At 56.6% G+C, this 17,214-nt stretch overlaps 2 protein-coding genes across 2 annotated transcripts; one reads left to right on the top strand and one right to left on the bottom strand.

Moving 5' to 3' along the window:
* Positions 1 to 1,880: 1,880 nt before the first annotated feature.
* Positions 1,881 to 6,923, bottom strand: MYL4 (myosin light chain 4). The gene is made up of 7 exons (XM_027664769.1): positions 6,747 to 6,923; positions 5,918 to 5,945; positions 5,201 to 5,350; positions 4,358 to 4,531; positions 3,931 to 4,008; positions 3,182 to 3,225; positions 1,881 to 2,107 (listed from the first exon to the last, which is right to left on the bottom strand). The coding sequence occupies exons 1-6, from the start codon at positions 6,831 to 6,833 to the stop codon at positions 3,197 to 3,199; spliced, it is 546 nt and encodes a 181-aa protein (XP_027520570.1). The 5' UTR covers positions 6,834 to 6,923; the 3' UTR covers positions 1,881 to 2,107; positions 3,182 to 3,196.
* Positions 6,924 to 10,450: 3,527 nt separating this feature from the next.
* LOC113957371 (parathyroid hormone/parathyroid hormone-related peptide receptor-like) lies at positions 10,451 to 16,467 on the top strand. Its single transcript, XM_027664799.1, is given in 14 exon segments — positions 10,451 to 10,528; positions 11,575 to 11,680; positions 12,170 to 12,280; positions 12,405 to 12,529; positions 12,729 to 12,823; positions 13,163 to 13,349; positions 13,731 to 13,884; positions 14,031 to 14,091; positions 14,521 to 14,587; positions 14,994 to 15,088; positions 15,368 to 15,509; positions 15,613 to 15,654; positions 16,125 to 16,298; positions 16,300 to 16,467. Coding segments are annotated over 14 exon segments (1,605 nt in total).
* The last annotated feature ends 747 nt before the right edge of the window (positions 16,468 to 17,214 follow it).

The raw sequence follows: 17,214 nt of genomic DNA, 5'->3' as shown, positions 1-17,214 counted from the left end.
CTACAAACCAGCTCTGCTTCATCCTAAAGAGGCAGAGCAGGTGTCCAAAGTGAAGCACAGCAGGCTCTTGCCCCGAGGCCGCCTCAGGGGCTGGATTTTTCACGTGGAAAACTATGCTTTCCTGTAGTCCTGTCATTTCCCACTGCTCTCTTTCTGTCTGTCTCTTTGCAGGTCTCAATTTGGTTTTAATTCAGTGTCACTGCTGTCAGCACAGGAGCTGGAGGTTTTAAATACAGAGCCTGTGCCCTGTGTAGAGGAGTGAGAGTGCAGCCTTTTGGTTTGCCAGGGCAGGGATATCATGGCTCTAGCAGGGATATCACAGCTATAGTAGGGATGTCATGGCTCTCACAGGGATGTCATGGCTCTAGCAGGGATATCACAGCTATAGTAGGGATGTCTTGGCTCTCACAGGGATATCACAGCTATAGTGGGGATGTCATGGCTCTAGCAGGGATAGCACAGCTATAGTGGGGATGTCATGGCTCTCACAGGGATAGCACAGCTATAGTAGGGATGTCATGGCTCCAGCAGGGATATTGCAGCTCCAGAGCCCCCAGTCTTGCTGTGGATTTCCTCTGTGAGTCCAGGAAGGTCTCTGCCTCTCCCCTGCTCATTCCTCTCCACCACAGCACGTTCCTCTGCAGGAGTCAATGCCACAGCAGTGACAAGGACAAACGTGACCCCAGAGCAAGCAGGGTCCCTTCTCACCCCGTCACCACAGTCCTTTAAGAGGTTAAAACACTGGATAGTACATTAAAGACACGAGGTGCCCAGATCCTGCCTAATGGGAGCTGTAGGAATAGCACAGAGAGGAGCTCAAATCTAATCTCGCATCTATAAACAGCTTATGTTGCTTTTTATGAGCAGTTGAATCAAAGAGTGGGAATTGAAAGCAGCTGTTACTCAGTGACTGCGCAGGAACGAGCGAGTGGCAGCTGAAGTCAACCCCGTCGGAGCAAAACGCCTTCCATTCCCAGGCAAAGTCAGAGGGAGGGTGTTGGAAAAAGGGACAAATCAAAGGAAAGTGTTTTCTGCTCCCAGGTGTTGTGCTGCCATGAATTATTCACCACCTGTGGTGATGCTCTGGTGATTGTTTTGCAGGTAGGAAGAGGGAGAGAGTCCCCAGCTTGTATCACGCAGCCCCCAGACGGCTCCTGGAAGAGAGGAACCATCCAGGGAGCCCGTCCTGGCTGGGCTCCATCCCAGGCAAGTCACCACCTGCACCCCAGGGACCAGTCACCCCGTGCCATGAGGGTGGAGGTGGCACCTGACCCAGAAATACCTGTTCTTTCCCCCATTTTCCTTCTCCCTTGCTGATTCATCAAGACTCAACTTCCAGGAAACCTTCAAAACTAGACTTTTGGATCTGTCTGTGATACAGAAGAAATAATGGGTTCGATGTTTTATCTGATGTTTTGGGGTTTTTAGGGGCCTTTTCCAGCTGGGACAGGCAATGTGTTGATGAAGGAGAGGTGCCTGCAGGTCTCTCCTGTGACAGGGACAGGGCCAAGCAGGTTCCTCTTTGCTCCACAGTGCTGTTCACCTGGGACCTGGAGGGAATGCTCATGGAGCAGCATGGGCTACAGGTTTGAAAAAGGACTGGTTTAAGGGCAGAGAGGAGGTGAAGACCCTCCCAAAAACAGGGCATCTGTTTGATGCAACATGTCCCTCATGCTCTCATTGCTCCAGGTCTGCATCAGCAAGAGGTGACCAGGCCCACGCCAAGGGTGGGGTGATGTCTGAACTCTTCCCTCACGTTCCCTGCCTCTTCCCCCTCTCCATGGGAATATCCTGTTACCCCTGAGAGCTGCTGGGGACTGAGGGGTCTCCTCCACCCACCACACCCATGAGCTGCCCAAAGCCAAAGCAGACAAACCACGTCAGGGAGGAAGGAATTCATTTAATGAGCCAAACATCGCAGGGAAAACCCAAAAAGAATAACTTAAGGTTTCAAACCAAGTTGCAGGTGTCTTATTTAATACCAGGCTTAGGCACACACATGGAGACCGAGGAGTGGTGGCTCATGTGGAAACATCCCATGGAAAGGACACGGATGGAGGAATCTCCTCTTCCTGGTGCTCAGGTGGGTTCAAACATTCCCAAGATCCTGGGAGACAAGCAGGAGAGGGCTCAGTGCAATGAGTCCATGTGACAGTGCTCCCTCCCAGACAAACCCAAAATGACAACAGCTGTCATTCCATGCCATTAAAAAAGAGTTTTATGTGCCAATAGTTTGGTGAAGAATTAAATCTCCTGGCAGGGTTTGCCACCCAACCGTCTCTGTTTCTGAGCTGATGAGCAGGAACCAGAGAGAAATGGATTAAAAAGAAAATAAAAAGGATGCTGAACACTCACAGTTCAGACTTCTGTCTGTGTCTGTTTTAATCTTCTGATGTTTAAAGAGGTATGTGGGGGAGGAGATTTTTAAATGTTTAATTTGTGTATTTAGTAACATGAGGGTCATTTTTATGTCTTTTTTTTTTTCCCTTGCTGCTTCACACAGCTGAGGGGAGGAGAAATGTTTAAGGAAAGTAAATAGATAAGAAACCATAAGAAATTGGCAGGGGAGCCAGCAATTTGGATTTTCTTTTAAATTGAATAGATTTCAGAGGGATAATTCACTCTAAAAGAAACCTGTTTCTCTGTTTTCCTCAGGCAAACTTATAGGAACACAAAAAAGCTTCACAAGCATCCACGGTACATTTTCCATATTCTTTCTAATGTCAATAGGAATGTTGATATTTCTCAGTTCAGAAATTTCCTCTCTAAGTACTTTGTATTTTCTTAACATCGAGTCATTCACTGCTGCAGGTCTTAAAATATTTATTCCCACTGGCTGTTGTTGATGACCCCCTTAGCTCCTGGTTGGTTAGAAAATGTAACACCATAAACCACCCCAACCTCTTTCTTTCCTCTTTCTTTTCCCCCTCAACCTCTTCCAACACAATTACCCAGACCACGATTGACCAGCACGGGAGTGATTCTGGCCCAATAAATTCTAACTGGCAGGAGGAACAAATGAGATTCCTTATCATCAGCACAGCTTTTTGTGCCTCCAGAGCTGGGATTATTCCTGTGGCATTAATCCACTGCAGGTTTGGGTTTTGGTTCCTCTGCCCCTGGCTGTTCCATGCAGGATTTCCAATTTTGGAGGAAGCAGCAGGAGACCCCGTGGACTCACCTGAAGTTTTTCCTGTCAGCCAGACATGATGTGCTTGACAAAAGCTGAGGAGAAATGAGAGTGTGAGAGGTCAGAGCATGGTGTGAGCTGGGAGAGGGGGTGGAGGGGCAGCAGGGGGGACCCCCAGCTGGGACACCCCAGAATGCCAGGACTGATATTCCTTCTTCTGTTCCCACTTTTTGCATGCCCCTCCCACCTGGTTAGAGTGATCCCAACCCCTGGAGACGAGCTGGCACCGTTATCCCCAGTTTTCTGAGGCCAAGGGGAATGGGTCCCCTCTTTTCCTCAATGTTCTCCAGTTTTAGTGGTTCCCAAATTTAACCACCCCCTATTCCAGATTTTCACCCTCTTGGAGCCACGAGTGATCCAGGTCTCCAAATGTTCCCAATTAGCCTTTGCTGTGAAAGATGCTGGCTTTGTTTATTTTTGATAGCTTACAACAAAACAGTGCCAAAACCAGGGATAAAAGTCTCGAAACCCTTGGAAACATGCTGTCTTCAGCTGCTTTTCCTGGAAATCACTGGCACAACCGCCTTGCTCCCACCCCAGCTGACTTGTCTCAGTGCTCTTTTAGGAAGGGCTTTGGAGGGTGGTCCACACCTCCCTCCTAGTGATCAGCAATGTCACAGAACCATGGAATCATTAAGGTTGGAAAAGAATTCTGAGATCGTTGAGTCCAACCGAAATTTTTATCCTAAGACAAGACAACTGTGCCTGAGTTGGCCCCGATGGGAATCTCTCACTCTCACCTTCGTAGTTGATGCAGCCATTGGCATCTTCCTGCCCTGCCATGAGCTGCTCCACCTCGCTTTCTGTCATCTTCTCCCCTGGAAGAGGAGGATGGAGATGTGAGGGGAAGGATTCTCAGCCTGCCAGGACCTTCCCGTCCTTTTTCCAGAGAGCCAAAGCCACCAGAGGAAAGGAACAGAGTGGAGAGAGGACCAAGCTGCAAAATGTTGTCTGATAACTGAGGGTGTTCTGGACTCTCCACCTCCCCTGGGTCACGCCCGAAGCTGCAGCATAAGATGGGAAAGGCCCCACAGTCAGGAGCCATTGGCTCCTACGAGAGCCTGCGAGCAGCAGGTTGAGAAGGGTCCCTGCAACACCAGACCAGCCACTTGCCCAGGCAGAGCTGGGGGTGGCCCTGCCCTGCTGCCCTCCCGGGCCAGCCCGTACCCAGCGTGACCAGCACGTGGCGCAGCTCGGCCCCCATCACCATCCCGTTGCCCTCCTTGTCGAAGACGCGCAGCCCTTCCACGAAGTCCTCAAAGGTGCCCTGCTCCTTGTTGCGGGTGAAGTGCTGCAGGATGGGCAGGAAGGTCTCGAAGTCCAGCATCTTTGTGTTCATTTCTGGAGGGGAGGGGGGGGAGGAGATGGGGTCAGAGATACATTTATATCACGGGATGTTCTGAGCTGGAAGGAACCCACGAGGATCATCGAGTCCGACTCTTACGTGAGTGGCCCACACAGGGATCAAACCCACAACCTTGGCGTTATAAGCAGCAGGTTCTGAGGCTGAACTCAGCCTCTGAGGGCCTCCTGCTTAACCCTCCCGGGTTCTTTTCCATCAGAGTACAGGGGAGAAGCCCCACGAGGAGATGGAACTATTCTAATTTACTTGAGATTGGAAGATCCATATGAGGAATAAGGTATTAACATCAGGGGACTGCACAAACACCCCTGATATCAGCCCAAAATTAAAGCAGAGGTGGGTCCTCTCTCACCAGGAGTATGTGGCCACACTAGGACTGGTCAGATTACACCAGTTTGTACCAGTTCAGGATAAGGTCTGCTAAGCATCATTAACCACCATCCCTGGGCGAGCACCACCTATCCCTCATGTCAGCCATGGTATGGGGAAGGGGAGTGAAGGAATTGCACAGGAATGAAGCCCTTCTGCATAATTTCCTTCCCAATTCCTTCACCTTGCCGGGCTGTTCCTACAGGGAACATATGCTCCACTTGCAGCCAGGGAGCTCAGGGATTGCTTGTCCCACCCTGTCCCCAGTTTGCTGTCACCTTCTGGTCTGGGCTTGCCCAGCACCTTCAGGACCTCTGCGTTGGTGGGGTTGTGGCCGAGCGCCCGGAGCACGTCCCCACACTGCCCGTAGCTGATCTGCATCGTCCCCGCGGGCGTCCGGTCAAAGAGCCCGAAGGCTTCTCTGAACTCTGCGGGGAGGAAGCGCTCGGATGTCCCCGGCTGTGCCCGCCCCATCTCCCACCCCGCCGAAGCCAGTCCTGCCTGGCGGGCAGGGAAGGGGTGGACGCGTGTGGGGTGGGTGCCCTCTGAACGCTGGGTGAGCTTGAGCAAGGCGGGCTGGAGGCTGCCAGGCTCCTCGGAGGAGAGGCTCAGCTGCTCGAGCAGGTTTTGTCACCCGTGCAGAGCTGGCTGGGTGACCTGCTGGATCCCTCCACCCCCGGCAGCAGGCTCTGCTGCGGGACATCCCTGCTCATCCCCTTTTCCATTGGGATCTCCCCTCTCTGGGGCTGTCCCCGCATCGCCCGGAGGCTGCTCCTCCCACCAGAACCCCTGACTTTGACCCAGGCTGCATCTCACACCGTGAATGAAAATTACCCTTTCCCTGCTCCTTCCCTTTCCCTGCCAGGTTCTGGATCCTGCTGGGCTTTCCCCCAGGAGGGGGGCCCTGGCTCTCATGTCTGTGGTGAAAAATTACCTGGAAAAGGGATTCCCCATTTCGAAAGCCATCTCTGGGAGAAACTGAGCTCGGCACTTACCTTCGATCTGCTCGGCTGTGAATTCAATCTGTGAAGAGAAGGGAACAGAGCTGGGCATGAGGGGGGTGTCACTGCCGAGGGAAGAAGGGGGCTCTGCCACCTCTTTGGATCTCCCCCTCCCCGGGCTCGGGGCAGGAGCCGTATCTGTGCCGTGCCCAGCCATGCCGTGCCCAGGAGCCCTTGCTGCTGAGCTGAGATCCCTGCGGAAAGCACAGCCAGCAGCAGGGCGGGGGGCAGGCAGGAGGGATGCTCAGACCACAGTCAGGGCAATTTTGAGTGGAAATGATGTTATTTTTAAGACCTGAACCCTAGTTCAAGTGATTAAACAGCCTCAGCGTGCTGAGCCTGCTCTTAATGACCCTCCTGCCACAGCTCCGGCTCCAAAATGTGACTGTCCCGGGGAATCCCGGGGAAAGCAAGCTCCCGTTGTGGAGACTGGGATAAAAGAGGCTCTTACGTGGAGGAGGCAACACAGGCAACAAAATACTTTAGGATGGAGACGGTGGGTGGCAGAGAAGGTTTTTATTGCTGCTGGAGTCTCAGCAGGAGCTGTGGGGGTTTGGCTGCACGGCCGGAGCTCTGGGAGCAGCAAATCCACAGCGGGTCCCTCCGGTGAGCGCCGTGCGGGGCTGGGTGGGGAAGACTAAAACATCCCCCCGGTGAGGAGAGCATCGCTCCCAGCCTGCTGCATCCGCACAGTCCGGCAGTTTTCCCCTCCCAAGCCTGGCTCCCAGCCTGGCTGACGCCTTTTGTGCGGCGCTTTGCATCGCCCGTGCCTGGCAGATGACGGGCATGGAGGAAGACGGTGACGTCTCCGTTCCTCACTCACCTTCACGCTCTTGGGATCGAAGGCAGGCTCCCGCTCCGAGCCTGCTTTGGCCGATTCCTTCTTGGGGTCGGGTTTCTTGAGCGGCATCGCCGGGATTTGCGGAGGTGCAGGGGGACTCCTGCCGCCAAGCGAGGGAAGGGAACGGAGGGATGAAAGGCAAAGGCTGCTCCTTCCCTTATATACGGAGCCCAGTCCTCACCCCGGAGGGGCAGGCCAGCTGCTGGAGCAACTGCTACTTACTATAAAAGGAAGAAAACTCAAACGAGAGGGGCCCCAATTTGACAATTGCCCATTGTCATTGCCTCCTGGCTCCGAGGAGCCACCGGCCGCCCCCCAGCTGCAACAGGGGGGACACATCCCCCTCCAGCACCTGCACCGGGTGGGCTGCATGGGGGCTGCTTGCTAATGACCACTGAAAACCTAAACTCGAACGGCCACGGGGGCCTGGCAAGGAAACAGCAAATGATGGCTGATAAACCTGCTGTGATACCCGTGGGGAGAGCTCCTGTCTCCAGGCAGGACTGCGAGGGCCGGGGCTGCAGAGCCCTTCTAAGCCCAGGGTTTATGAACTGCTCCTTCAAAGGAGCTCAAAACCTCTCTGAATGATCCCCCTGGCCTCGTGCTCAGGATCTGGTTTGCCCCATTTTCTTCCCAGGGCTGGATTGTGCCCTGGAAAAGGCCATGCTGGAGGTGCTCACCTCCCTCAGGTGCCTAATGGGATAATGCAAATGATGGCCAAAGCCAGCACTGAATTCACCAGCTTGGGGTCTTTCCCAGCCCTGCACCCCCCATCCTGAGCATCCCCAAAACCTGCAGGGCAGGCGGGATCTCCTTTTGGCTCCCCTCCAGTCACTGGGCAGGCTCCAATGGGAGATATTCCTGCTCTCACCCTCCTCTCCCAACTGTTTGAAGACCCATGGAATAGGCAGAAGAACTCATCAAGGTTCAGCATCCCAAGAAACAGGGCTCCAGGGTTACACTGAGACATCCTAAACCATCAACTTAAACGTAGCCAGGTTGTACCAGGGCACAGGAGGAGGAAAATGCTCTCAGGCACATGGTGGGATTGTTCAGATGTCCTGTGTAGGGTCAGGATTTCGACTAGAGGTCATTTGTGGGTCCCTTCCAACTCAGGATATTCTGTGAAAACCCATCCCAAATTTGCACTGGGATCCAAGAGCTGGTGTTCTGGTAACAGAAGCAAATGGACAAAAAAATTATTTACAACAGATGAGAGTGTCTTCTGTGCTGTGGAGGTGCTGCACAGCCTCATCTCTCCAGCATGAGCTTAAGTTGGGCTCAGGGATGGTTGGAAGCCTCTGGGTGGAACAGAGTCCTGTGGGATGTTGTTAGTCCTGGTGCCAGAGCTACGGGGTCTCAGTGCTGGCTGGAGCCTGAGCCATGATATTTTTACATAAATATATATAAACACATTCTATATGTGTGTATTTAAGTGTTGTTTATACACAGATATAGAAAATGCCATCATATTTGTAGTTTTAGTGGCTCAGTCTTGCCATGACCAGGCAGATCTAATCCGGCTGTTCAGGAGCTGCTGCAGGGCCAGGAGTGATGGGAATGGGGGTGTCACCAGCTTAGCCCTGTGCTCAGAACCCCCCAGTCTCTTCCTTGCTGAAGCCAGAGGCTGAGCCATCACCAGCCGGGTTGGGGGGGTCACTCAGGAGGAGGGAGCAGCCACAAACTGCTGGGAATTTGCTGCGTGCCGTCATTTCCTGAGTGCTGTCGTGGAGCTGAGGGGGCTGGATGATGGGGCTGGATGGGTGTCATTTGCAATCATTGCTTTCCAGAGCTCTCTAGAATATAACAAGTCATTTAGCAAAAAAAAAAACAACCCAACCTGTTTTGCTAAGTGTGAACTCGGAGCCTGGGTCGGGTTTCGCCTGGGAAATCAAGGGAATCAAATTGTCCCTGAGCTGCCTCCCCCTCAGCATCCATCTGACTCCAAAATAACCTCACCTTAACTCCATCCTCACTCCTCGGCAGCTTCTGGGTCAGAAATGAGACCCAGCAGAGCCTTCACAAAACGTTAATCCCGCAGTTCAGCTGTTTATCCCTCCCTTGCCCTCCGAGCAGCATCCTGAGGGTCCCCGGCGGTGCCGCTCGGCAGAGCAGCGCCCTGGGCTGTGTCACACCCACGCCGGTGGCTAAATTGGGCTGGGGGGCCGGGCAGCTGCCGAAGATGCCCCTAATCCCTCCTTGGTTGTCAGCTGATGGCCACGGCAGGGCTTGTTTTCCTGTCTGAGTCGATCGGTGGGAGAAGCAGCCCCTCCTGTGCCCTGTCATTCGGATTTTCCGTGCCCCCTCAGCCGCTGATGCTCCTTCCCTTGCCACGGGAGCCCAGCAGGACCCTGACCCTCCTTCACACAGCCACAGGGGCTCGTGGTTGGGACCAGGAAAACCCGAGGGAGGCTCAGGGGCTCTGCTGCTCCGTGCAGGGTTGTGGTGCTGACGGGGGCAGCCAGAGCTGTGCCTGGACATGGATCACACGGGCCAGGGGAGAGGCCCAGGCTGGGAGCTGCTCCTCCTGGGATTTGACACCGGGCTGTTGAATTTCAGCCTCATCCCACCAAGGATGACCTGCCCAGGGAACAAGGACTCCCCTCTGGGTGCCCCATTCCCCGGGGGGACATTTGGGCTGCTGGGGGGACACAGGGTGTTGGAACTGGTGGGGTGGTGGGAGCAAGCTGGGAATCAGCATGATTCCAACAGACAGGGGACAGCCCTGGGCCTCCCTGGGGGGATGCAGGTGACAAGGGATGGCTGTGACAGGGACAGTGTCAGCTGCAGTGGGACCAGCTCTGACACGAGGCCCAAGGACCCCCCGGCTGTGTGGGACCCCATCCAGGTGGCAGCTCCGTGTCCCTGCCCAGCTGATGGAGCCTCCAGCCCCTCTCTGCAGGAGCCCCAGTGCAGATGAGCAGTGAGGTCACAGCAGGGGCTGGGGGAGCAGGACTGATCCCAGCACATCTCCCCAAAACACACCCCAAGCCCCAGAGAAGGAAAAGGGTTAAACTGGCGTCTGCCTGGAAGACATCGCTTCTCAGGAGCATCAGTTCAAGGTGCTGCTCACGTGCTTGCACCCTCTGCCTCCCTGCCTCCAGCCACCTCGCTGGGATATTCCCCACCTTCCCCGGGCTCCTCGGGACCACTCTTGGGCTGGAGGGGACTGAGGAGCCTGGGGGACACGGGAGGATGCTGTGACAGCTGAAAAATGAGCCACCAGGCAGTGAGAGAAGTTTCTGAAAAGAGAAGAGGAATCTGCCTTGAACGAAGAGGATTTTAGCACCTAGGGCTAAGCCAATAAACCTCCGCCGTCCCCATCCGAACGGGAATTGTTTGCACACGCTCCAGGAGCTGCTTAAAGCTGGCGAGACACGGAGAGGGAATAGGATCAAGCATTGTGGGGGGAGAAGCCCCCCTGCCTGGAGAGCCTGCGAGCAGATCCCGACAGTGCTGCCGGGGCAGTGCCCACCGGGACAGGGGGCTCGCCCCGGGGCTCCCCCGGCCCTGAGCTCCCCGGGACGGGCTGTGCCCCCGCTGCCACCTCACCTCGGCGGGGCCAGGAAGGTGCTCCCAGAAGATGCTCTGTCCTGCTGAACACACCAGCCCTCTCCGTCACCCACGGCCTCGGGCTGGCAGCGATTCAGGTCCCTGAGGTCCCCGTCGAGTGACACAGTGGCACCATGGAGGCATCGGTCCCCGTGGGAGGTGTCACGGTGGCTCTCCTCTGCTGCTGCCTCCTGAGCTCTGCGTGGGCTCTGGTAAGTCCGCGTGGCCCCGTGGGCTGCTCCGGTCCCTCTCCCGGCTTTAAAGGTCGCTGGTTGTGCCGCCCTCCCCCGTCGGGGCCGTGTGCGCTCCCGGCCGCACGTCCCGCTCTGCAGAACTGCCGGGCAGGAGCCGGGCGGGGCGGGCAGAGCATCTCCACTCCTGCTAAAAGCTTTTCCAGCAGCCATGGAGGCACTGTGGCGTGATGGCTTTTCCATTTCTTGGCTGCATCCAGGGCAGGGGTCAGCGCCTCGGAGCGGGCGGTTTACGGTCAGAGTGGGTGAGGTTGGGGGGATGAGGCCAGGGCAGAGCTGGGCACACCCAGGGTGACTCCCAAAGCCAGGCCCTCACCCTGCTGGGGCACCCCCAGGACCCCAACTCGTGCCCTACATCCCTAATGAGTCTCCCATCCACACACCCACCCACCCAGACACCGGGTTTGGGAGGAACGTGGATGGGAGTCCTCTCTGAGTCTGGAGTTGGCTGTGTTCCCACGGACTGTGGACAGTCTGGGAAGAGCAAACCCCCCGGCATTCTGGCTCCTTTTCACTTCCAAAACTGTTTCCTCATCCCAGCTCCAAATTCCTTGCAGTAGCTCAGCTCAAAACATCCCAAAAGACATTTGCACATGTGGTGTGACCAGGAGGCTGAAGGTGTCCCAGGCTGCACCACCTGCCCCACCCAGCTCCAGGCACTGGGCACCCACCTGCTTGCTGAGCACTTTATCCAGAGGCTGCCAGAGCTGACCTGGAGAGCTCAGCGTGGGAAAGAGGGACACCCAGCACCACCAGTGGGGGGATGACAGGGAGGGCAGGAGCCTGACATGCTGATGAAACATGGACATGGACCATAAACAGGGTGGGAGGGGACTTGGGGTCACCCTCAGCCTTGGAAGAGGGAAAAATGAGAGCAGGAAGGCAGGAAGAGCTTTTTTTCCCTTGTGTTGTTGAATCTTCCCAAAGCCACTCCAACCTGACTCTGCTGGAGAGGGTTGGGAGAGCGTGGCCTGAGCCCAGGGGTCACTTTGGTTTGGTTTGGGCAGGTCGACCCTGATGATGTCCTCACGAAAGAAGAGCAGATCTATCTCCTGGTGGAAGCCAAGGAGAAGTGTCAGAGGGACATAAAGGCCCAGCTGGAGAAGATCAGAGGTATTGTCCCTCCCCTGTGCGTGGTCAGCCAGCCCCAGTGGAGCGGGTTACACCGTGGGAAATGCTGTACCCACAATGGGATGGGGCCAGGGACATGGGGCTCCTGAGGGCTTGTGGAGCTCCTGGCTGCTCTGGGTGCAATTAGGTGCTAATCAAGGCATCACACTGATGAGCCAGCGCTGGCTGCAGCGTTTTCCAGACAGCCCCAGGTACAACAGCAAAGGGAGCTGAGGAGGGGCCTTGGCCCTCCTGGAAGAGGTGGGATGGGATGGGATGGGATGGGATGGGATGGGGTGGGATGTGTCTCCCTCCCTGGCTCCCACACACTCCCCCAGCTCTGCAGCCCAGGGGGGACGTGTGGCAGCGTTTTCCTCTCCCTGGCCCAGCACACCCCGGGGAAGGTGGAGGTTGCGCTGAGGCCCCGAGGGGAGATGTGAGATGTGAGATGTGAGATGTGAGATGTGAGATGTGTCTTTGCCCTTTGGCCAGACACCAGCTGCCCTCCGGAGTGGGATGGGATCATCTGCTGGCCAAGGGGCTCCCCCAGCCAGGAGGTGTCAGTGCCCTGCCCTGACTACATCTACGACTTCAACCACAAAGGTGAGTGCTTGTACTGGGGCGGGGAGGTTTGTCACCTGTACCTCAGTGACAGTCCACGGAGCAGGGACATGTCGGGGCATCCCACGGGCCCTTGCACTGTCACAGTGCCCTTTGCTGTCCCCAGGTCATGCCTACAGGTACTGCAGTGCCTATGGGACCTGGGCCATGGCTCTCAGCATCAACAAGACTTGGGCCAACTACACTGAGTGTGCTCTGCTCTTCTCCTCCGAGGGCCGGAGCCGTGAGAAGGTGACCTTGCCTGCCAAGGGTGCTGGGAAAGGGGTTGGGAAGGAGACCAAGCCTGCACCAAAGGCCAGGGGAATTGCTGGGAGCAGGAGGCTCTTCCTGCTCCACTCCCCAAACCAGCCCTGCTCCCCCTGTGCTCTCAGCCCAGGGGTGGGGGGTCCTGGCTGTGGAGGGGTCGTGGAGCTCAGCCCTTCTCTCACAGGAGGTGTTTGACCGCCTGCACCTGATGTACACGGTGGGCTACTCCATCTCCCTGGCCTCCCTCATCGTCGCCGTCTGCATCCTCTCCTACTTCAAGTAAGGACAGGCCAAAGCTCCAGCCCTGTGTGGGGAGAACCCTCCTCCTCCCACTGCCCACACCCCCAGCCCCTGAGGAGGGGGGGCAGCCCCGAGGGAATGGGAACTGACCCCAGGCCCAGCACAGACATCAAAACACCCTCGGCATGACCAGCTCCATCTGCTCCACCCTGATCTTGGAAGGAGTGGACACCCCACTTGCCCCCACATCTGGTTCCTGTGCCCAGGGGGGGCTGACACCCCAGTGCCCATCTCTGGGACCCCCCACTGCCTGAGCCCAGGTGTGACGAGTTTGTTGGGCAGCTGGGGCCGGGCTGGTGTCACATCCCTTCTCCGCAGGCGCCTGCACTGCACACGGAATTACATCCACGTCCACCTCTTCACCTCCTTCATCTGCCGGGCCGTCAGCATCTTCGTGAAGGACGTGGTGCTCTACTCAGGCCCCCTGGCCAGCGAGACCGACAGGGTGAGGGAGGACGACTTCAAGGCTGGAATGGGACCCTCGCAGGGACAACGGAGCCACCTGGCAAGTGGTGCACTGGGACCAGAGGCAGGATGGGGGGAAAGGGGGATTTAGGAGCCCTGGTACAAGGGATGTGCTTGGGACCCTCCCAGACCAGGGCTGTGCTGCTCAGGGGGAGGGGATGAAGACCTCTGGGTCTGCCCAGCTCCTCCTCATCCTGGTGCCACAGCGAGGGTCAGAGCACTGAGGATGTTGGTCTGCAGTCTGTCCTGGGACAGGGAATACCTGTGCTATGGGAGACACTGGAATATCCCAGGGTAGATGCAGGTTCCTGCAAGAGGAACATGGGGCACAGCTGAGTTTTGCTGGTCAGAGAGCAAAAGCCACCAGGTTTTGCTTTTGGGGACCAGCCTGACACGGGCACCTCTCTGACTGTGTTCACAGGTTGGCTGCAAGGTGGTGGTGACTCTCTTCCTCTATTTTCTGGCCACCAACCACTACTGGATCCTGGTGGAAGGTCTCTACCTGCACAGCCTGATCTTCATGGCCTTCCTCTCCAACAAGAGCTACCTGTGGGTGCTCATCATCATCGGCTGGGGTGAGCACAGAGCCCAAGCCCAGCCCTGCTCCCTGAGAGCAGCTGGGCGCTGTGGCATCGGAGAAGGGCAGTGGGAGGCAGGAACTGGTTTGATCTGCAAATGTGATGCTTCATCCCTGCTCCTCGCTCTGGTTCTGCCCCTCCAGGTCTCCCTGCCGTGTTTGTGTCCGTCTGGGCCAGCGTCAGGGCCTCACTGGCAGACACACAGTATGTGACACCCACCTCCTCCAGCGGTCCCTGGGGAGGGAAAGGGGGGTTGCTGGTGCCAGCAAAGTGTCTGGGGGCACCAGAGCTTTTGGAAATGAAAATTTTCCAGAACAGAACTAAGAGGAGGCAACACATGCTCAATCAAGGCCTGTTTGTGACACTGTCAGGAATGCAGAGTGATGGTGTTTTGCTCTGTGTTTGGGGGAATGGTGGATGCAGGTTTGCACCATAAACTGATCAGTGCAAAGACAGATGCTAAAGGGCACGTTCTGGAGTGAGGCATTTTAAAAGGACAAAGGCCACCAAGTGTTCAGCAGGAATTTGGGATGAGGTGGGTGTTGGTTGGGGGAAAAGGGAGCCATCAGCCAGCAATTCTCCTGACCAGGGATGTCATGTTTCTCCAAGGTGTTTCTTTACTGGTCTTCTCAGGTGCTGGGACCTCAGTGCAGGGAACATGAAGTGGATTTATCAGGTCCCCATCTTGGCTGCCATCGTGGTAAGAATCACAGAATCATAGAAATATGACTCTGTGACCTCTGAGTCCAACCTTTGAGTGATCTCCACCTTGTCACCCAGCCCAGAGCACTGAATGCCATGTCCAGTCCTTCCTTGGACACCTCCAGGGTTGGGGAATCCACCACTTCCCTGGGCAGCCCCTTCAATTGCTTGAATCCTGTGGTTGAATCTCCCAATCCCTTTTGGGGGAAGGGTATCAACCCAGGGCTCCTTTGCTTGTGGTCACTGGGGTTGTGTTCTCAGCACCCAGAGGGATCCAGGGGCACTGGTCCCTCCCTGCCCTGGCCATGGCATCACCCCCCTGTCCCTGCCTGCTCCTCACCCAGAGCTGCTCGGGCACACCCGAGGTCACTGTGGGCAGCACCCAACTGGGTGTCTGTTGGCAGGTGAACTTCTTCCTCTTCCTCAACATCGTCCGGGTTCTGGCCTCCAAGCTCTGGGAGACCACCACGGGCAAGCTGGACCCCCGGCAGCAGTACAGGTAAGTGCTGGCAGCAGCAAAGCCTCCCTGGCCCAGCCTGGCTCCTGTCCTGCCTGTTCAGCCTGAACAGCTCCCAGAGGGTGGTGAATGAGGAGCAGAGGTGTGGGAAGGGCTGGAGGAGGGAGGGAGGGTGGCAGGATGATGGCAGCCGGTGCTTCTGGCAGCTCAGCTGGATTCAAACAGGGCTCAGGAGCTCAGGCTCTGCCTGTTCCCATCTCTGAGCTGGACATGAGCTGTCCAGTAGGTCCCAGCTGACGGCTCCAGGTTTGCTCCTCTCAGGAAGCTGCTCAAGTCCACCCTGGTGCTGATGCCACTTTTTGGAGTCCACTACGTGGTGTTCATGGCCATGCCCTACACCGAGGTCTCCGGGGTCCTGTGGCAGATCCAGATGCATTATGAGATGCTCTTTAACTCCTCTCAGGTGCGTTGCCTGTCCCAAGCACCGAGTGAGGCTCCTCCAGGGAGGCTCAGGGAGAACATCCCGGCTCAGGCCTCAAACTCCACCTCTCTGGGTCTCTTGGCAGGGCTTCTTTGTGGCTTTTATCTACTGCTTTTGCAACGGGGAGGTGAGTGAGGAGCGTGAGCAGCTGAGCTCCCTGTTCCAACCCCTTCAGGGCTGGGGACATTAACACACAGCCCCGGGATGGGATAACCACCAAAAAACCTGGATCCATCCCTCTCAGTAGGATTTGGAGGGAAGGGAGGGGAAGGGGAAGGAAAAGAGGAAGGAGAAGAGGAAAGGAAAGGAGAAGGAAGGGGAAGAGGGATGGAAAGGGAAGATGGGAGGGGGAAGGGGAAGGGAGGAAAGAGGGAGGGGAAAGTAAGGGAAGGGAGGGGAGGGAAAGGGGAAAGGGAAGGAAGGGTATGGAGAAGAGGGGAGGGAATGGGAAGGGGGAAGGGAAGGGAAGGGAAGGGAAGGGAAGGGAAGGGAAGGGAAGGGAAGGGAAGGGAAGGGAAGGGAAGGGAAGGGAAGGGAGAAGGGAAAGGCTGTTTCGCTGTGTCTGGGCACAGCAGCCCTCTCACACCTCTCCCTCAGGTGCAGGCAGAGATCAAGAAAGCCCATCTTCGGAGGCTCCTGGCTCTGGATTTGGGGCAGAAGGGTCGTGCCGGGAGCTGCTGCTGTGCCGGGCCGGCTCCCCACGGCCCCCGGGGCTGCGGCACTGGCCCGGCGGGGCCAGGGGGGAACCGGCGGGGGCTGCTGCTCCCGGCCCCCCCCCAGCCTGCCGGGATACATCCCCAGCTCCTGCGCCTCCCATCACCTCCCGCACTGCCCCGCCCAGGAGATGAGCCAGAAAACCCGGGGGGAGAACACGGTGGATCTGACGGACCTGACTCAGTGCCACCCCAACCTCACCAAAGAGCTGGAGACGATGCTCTGAAGGGAACGAACGATTCCCGAGGGTGTTTCCCAGCTGTGCCTGGAAAGATGCTGATCCTTACGCTGCAGGCTCCTTCCTGCATGGAGAGCCAGGGCAGGGAGAGCAGCTGGAACAACCCAGCTCCCTCACAGCCAGTGTGCAAAGGGACCACGAGCTCTCACTCCTCCCTACCTGGCCAAAAATGAGCCATAAACCCCTCATTTTCTTCCACAAGCAAAGTGACTGATGTGATGTCTGTGCATGCAAAGTCTTGAGTCTTCACCAGGAAACAACCCTCCATGCTCACTCCTACCTCTCCAGCGTGTATAAAGCCAATTCTATGAGCTCACAGTCCTGCCTCTGGAGCACCAGCCCCGGCCTTGTCCAGCCCGGGAGAGCACAGAGTGCCCCCAGAGCCCTTCTGCAGCCCACCCTGCCCTCACTCACATCCAGCTCATGGATGGTGTGAGCAGGGAGCAGGAATCACTGGGATAGGGTGGGCTGAGGGAGGCAGGACAAATTCTATGGCCTGGAAGGGTGCAGGAAATGCCTGGATCCCCCACACTCCACCCATGAACTCACAGCCCCTGCATGCAAGAGTTGTGGCCCTGTCATCTCCCTGCAGGCTAAAAATGAATAAAGAGAGTCTGTCTGGCTTGTTTCCATCCTTGTGTTCCATCATGGACACAGCAACAGATGAATTAAACACCGTGTTTATGGGTTTATACCATGGGTGGGAAGAGACCTTAAAGCCCATTTCATTCCAAC

Source organism: Corapipo altera, unplaced genomic scaffold, assembly GCF_003945725.1.
Source record: "Corapipo altera isolate COAL_440 unplaced genomic scaffold, ASM394572v1 142, whole genome shotgun sequence".
Lineage (NCBI taxonomy): Eukaryota > Metazoa > Chordata > Aves > Passeriformes > Pipridae > Corapipo > Corapipo altera.
This window is presented reverse-complemented; position numbering and strand designations above follow the sequence as displayed.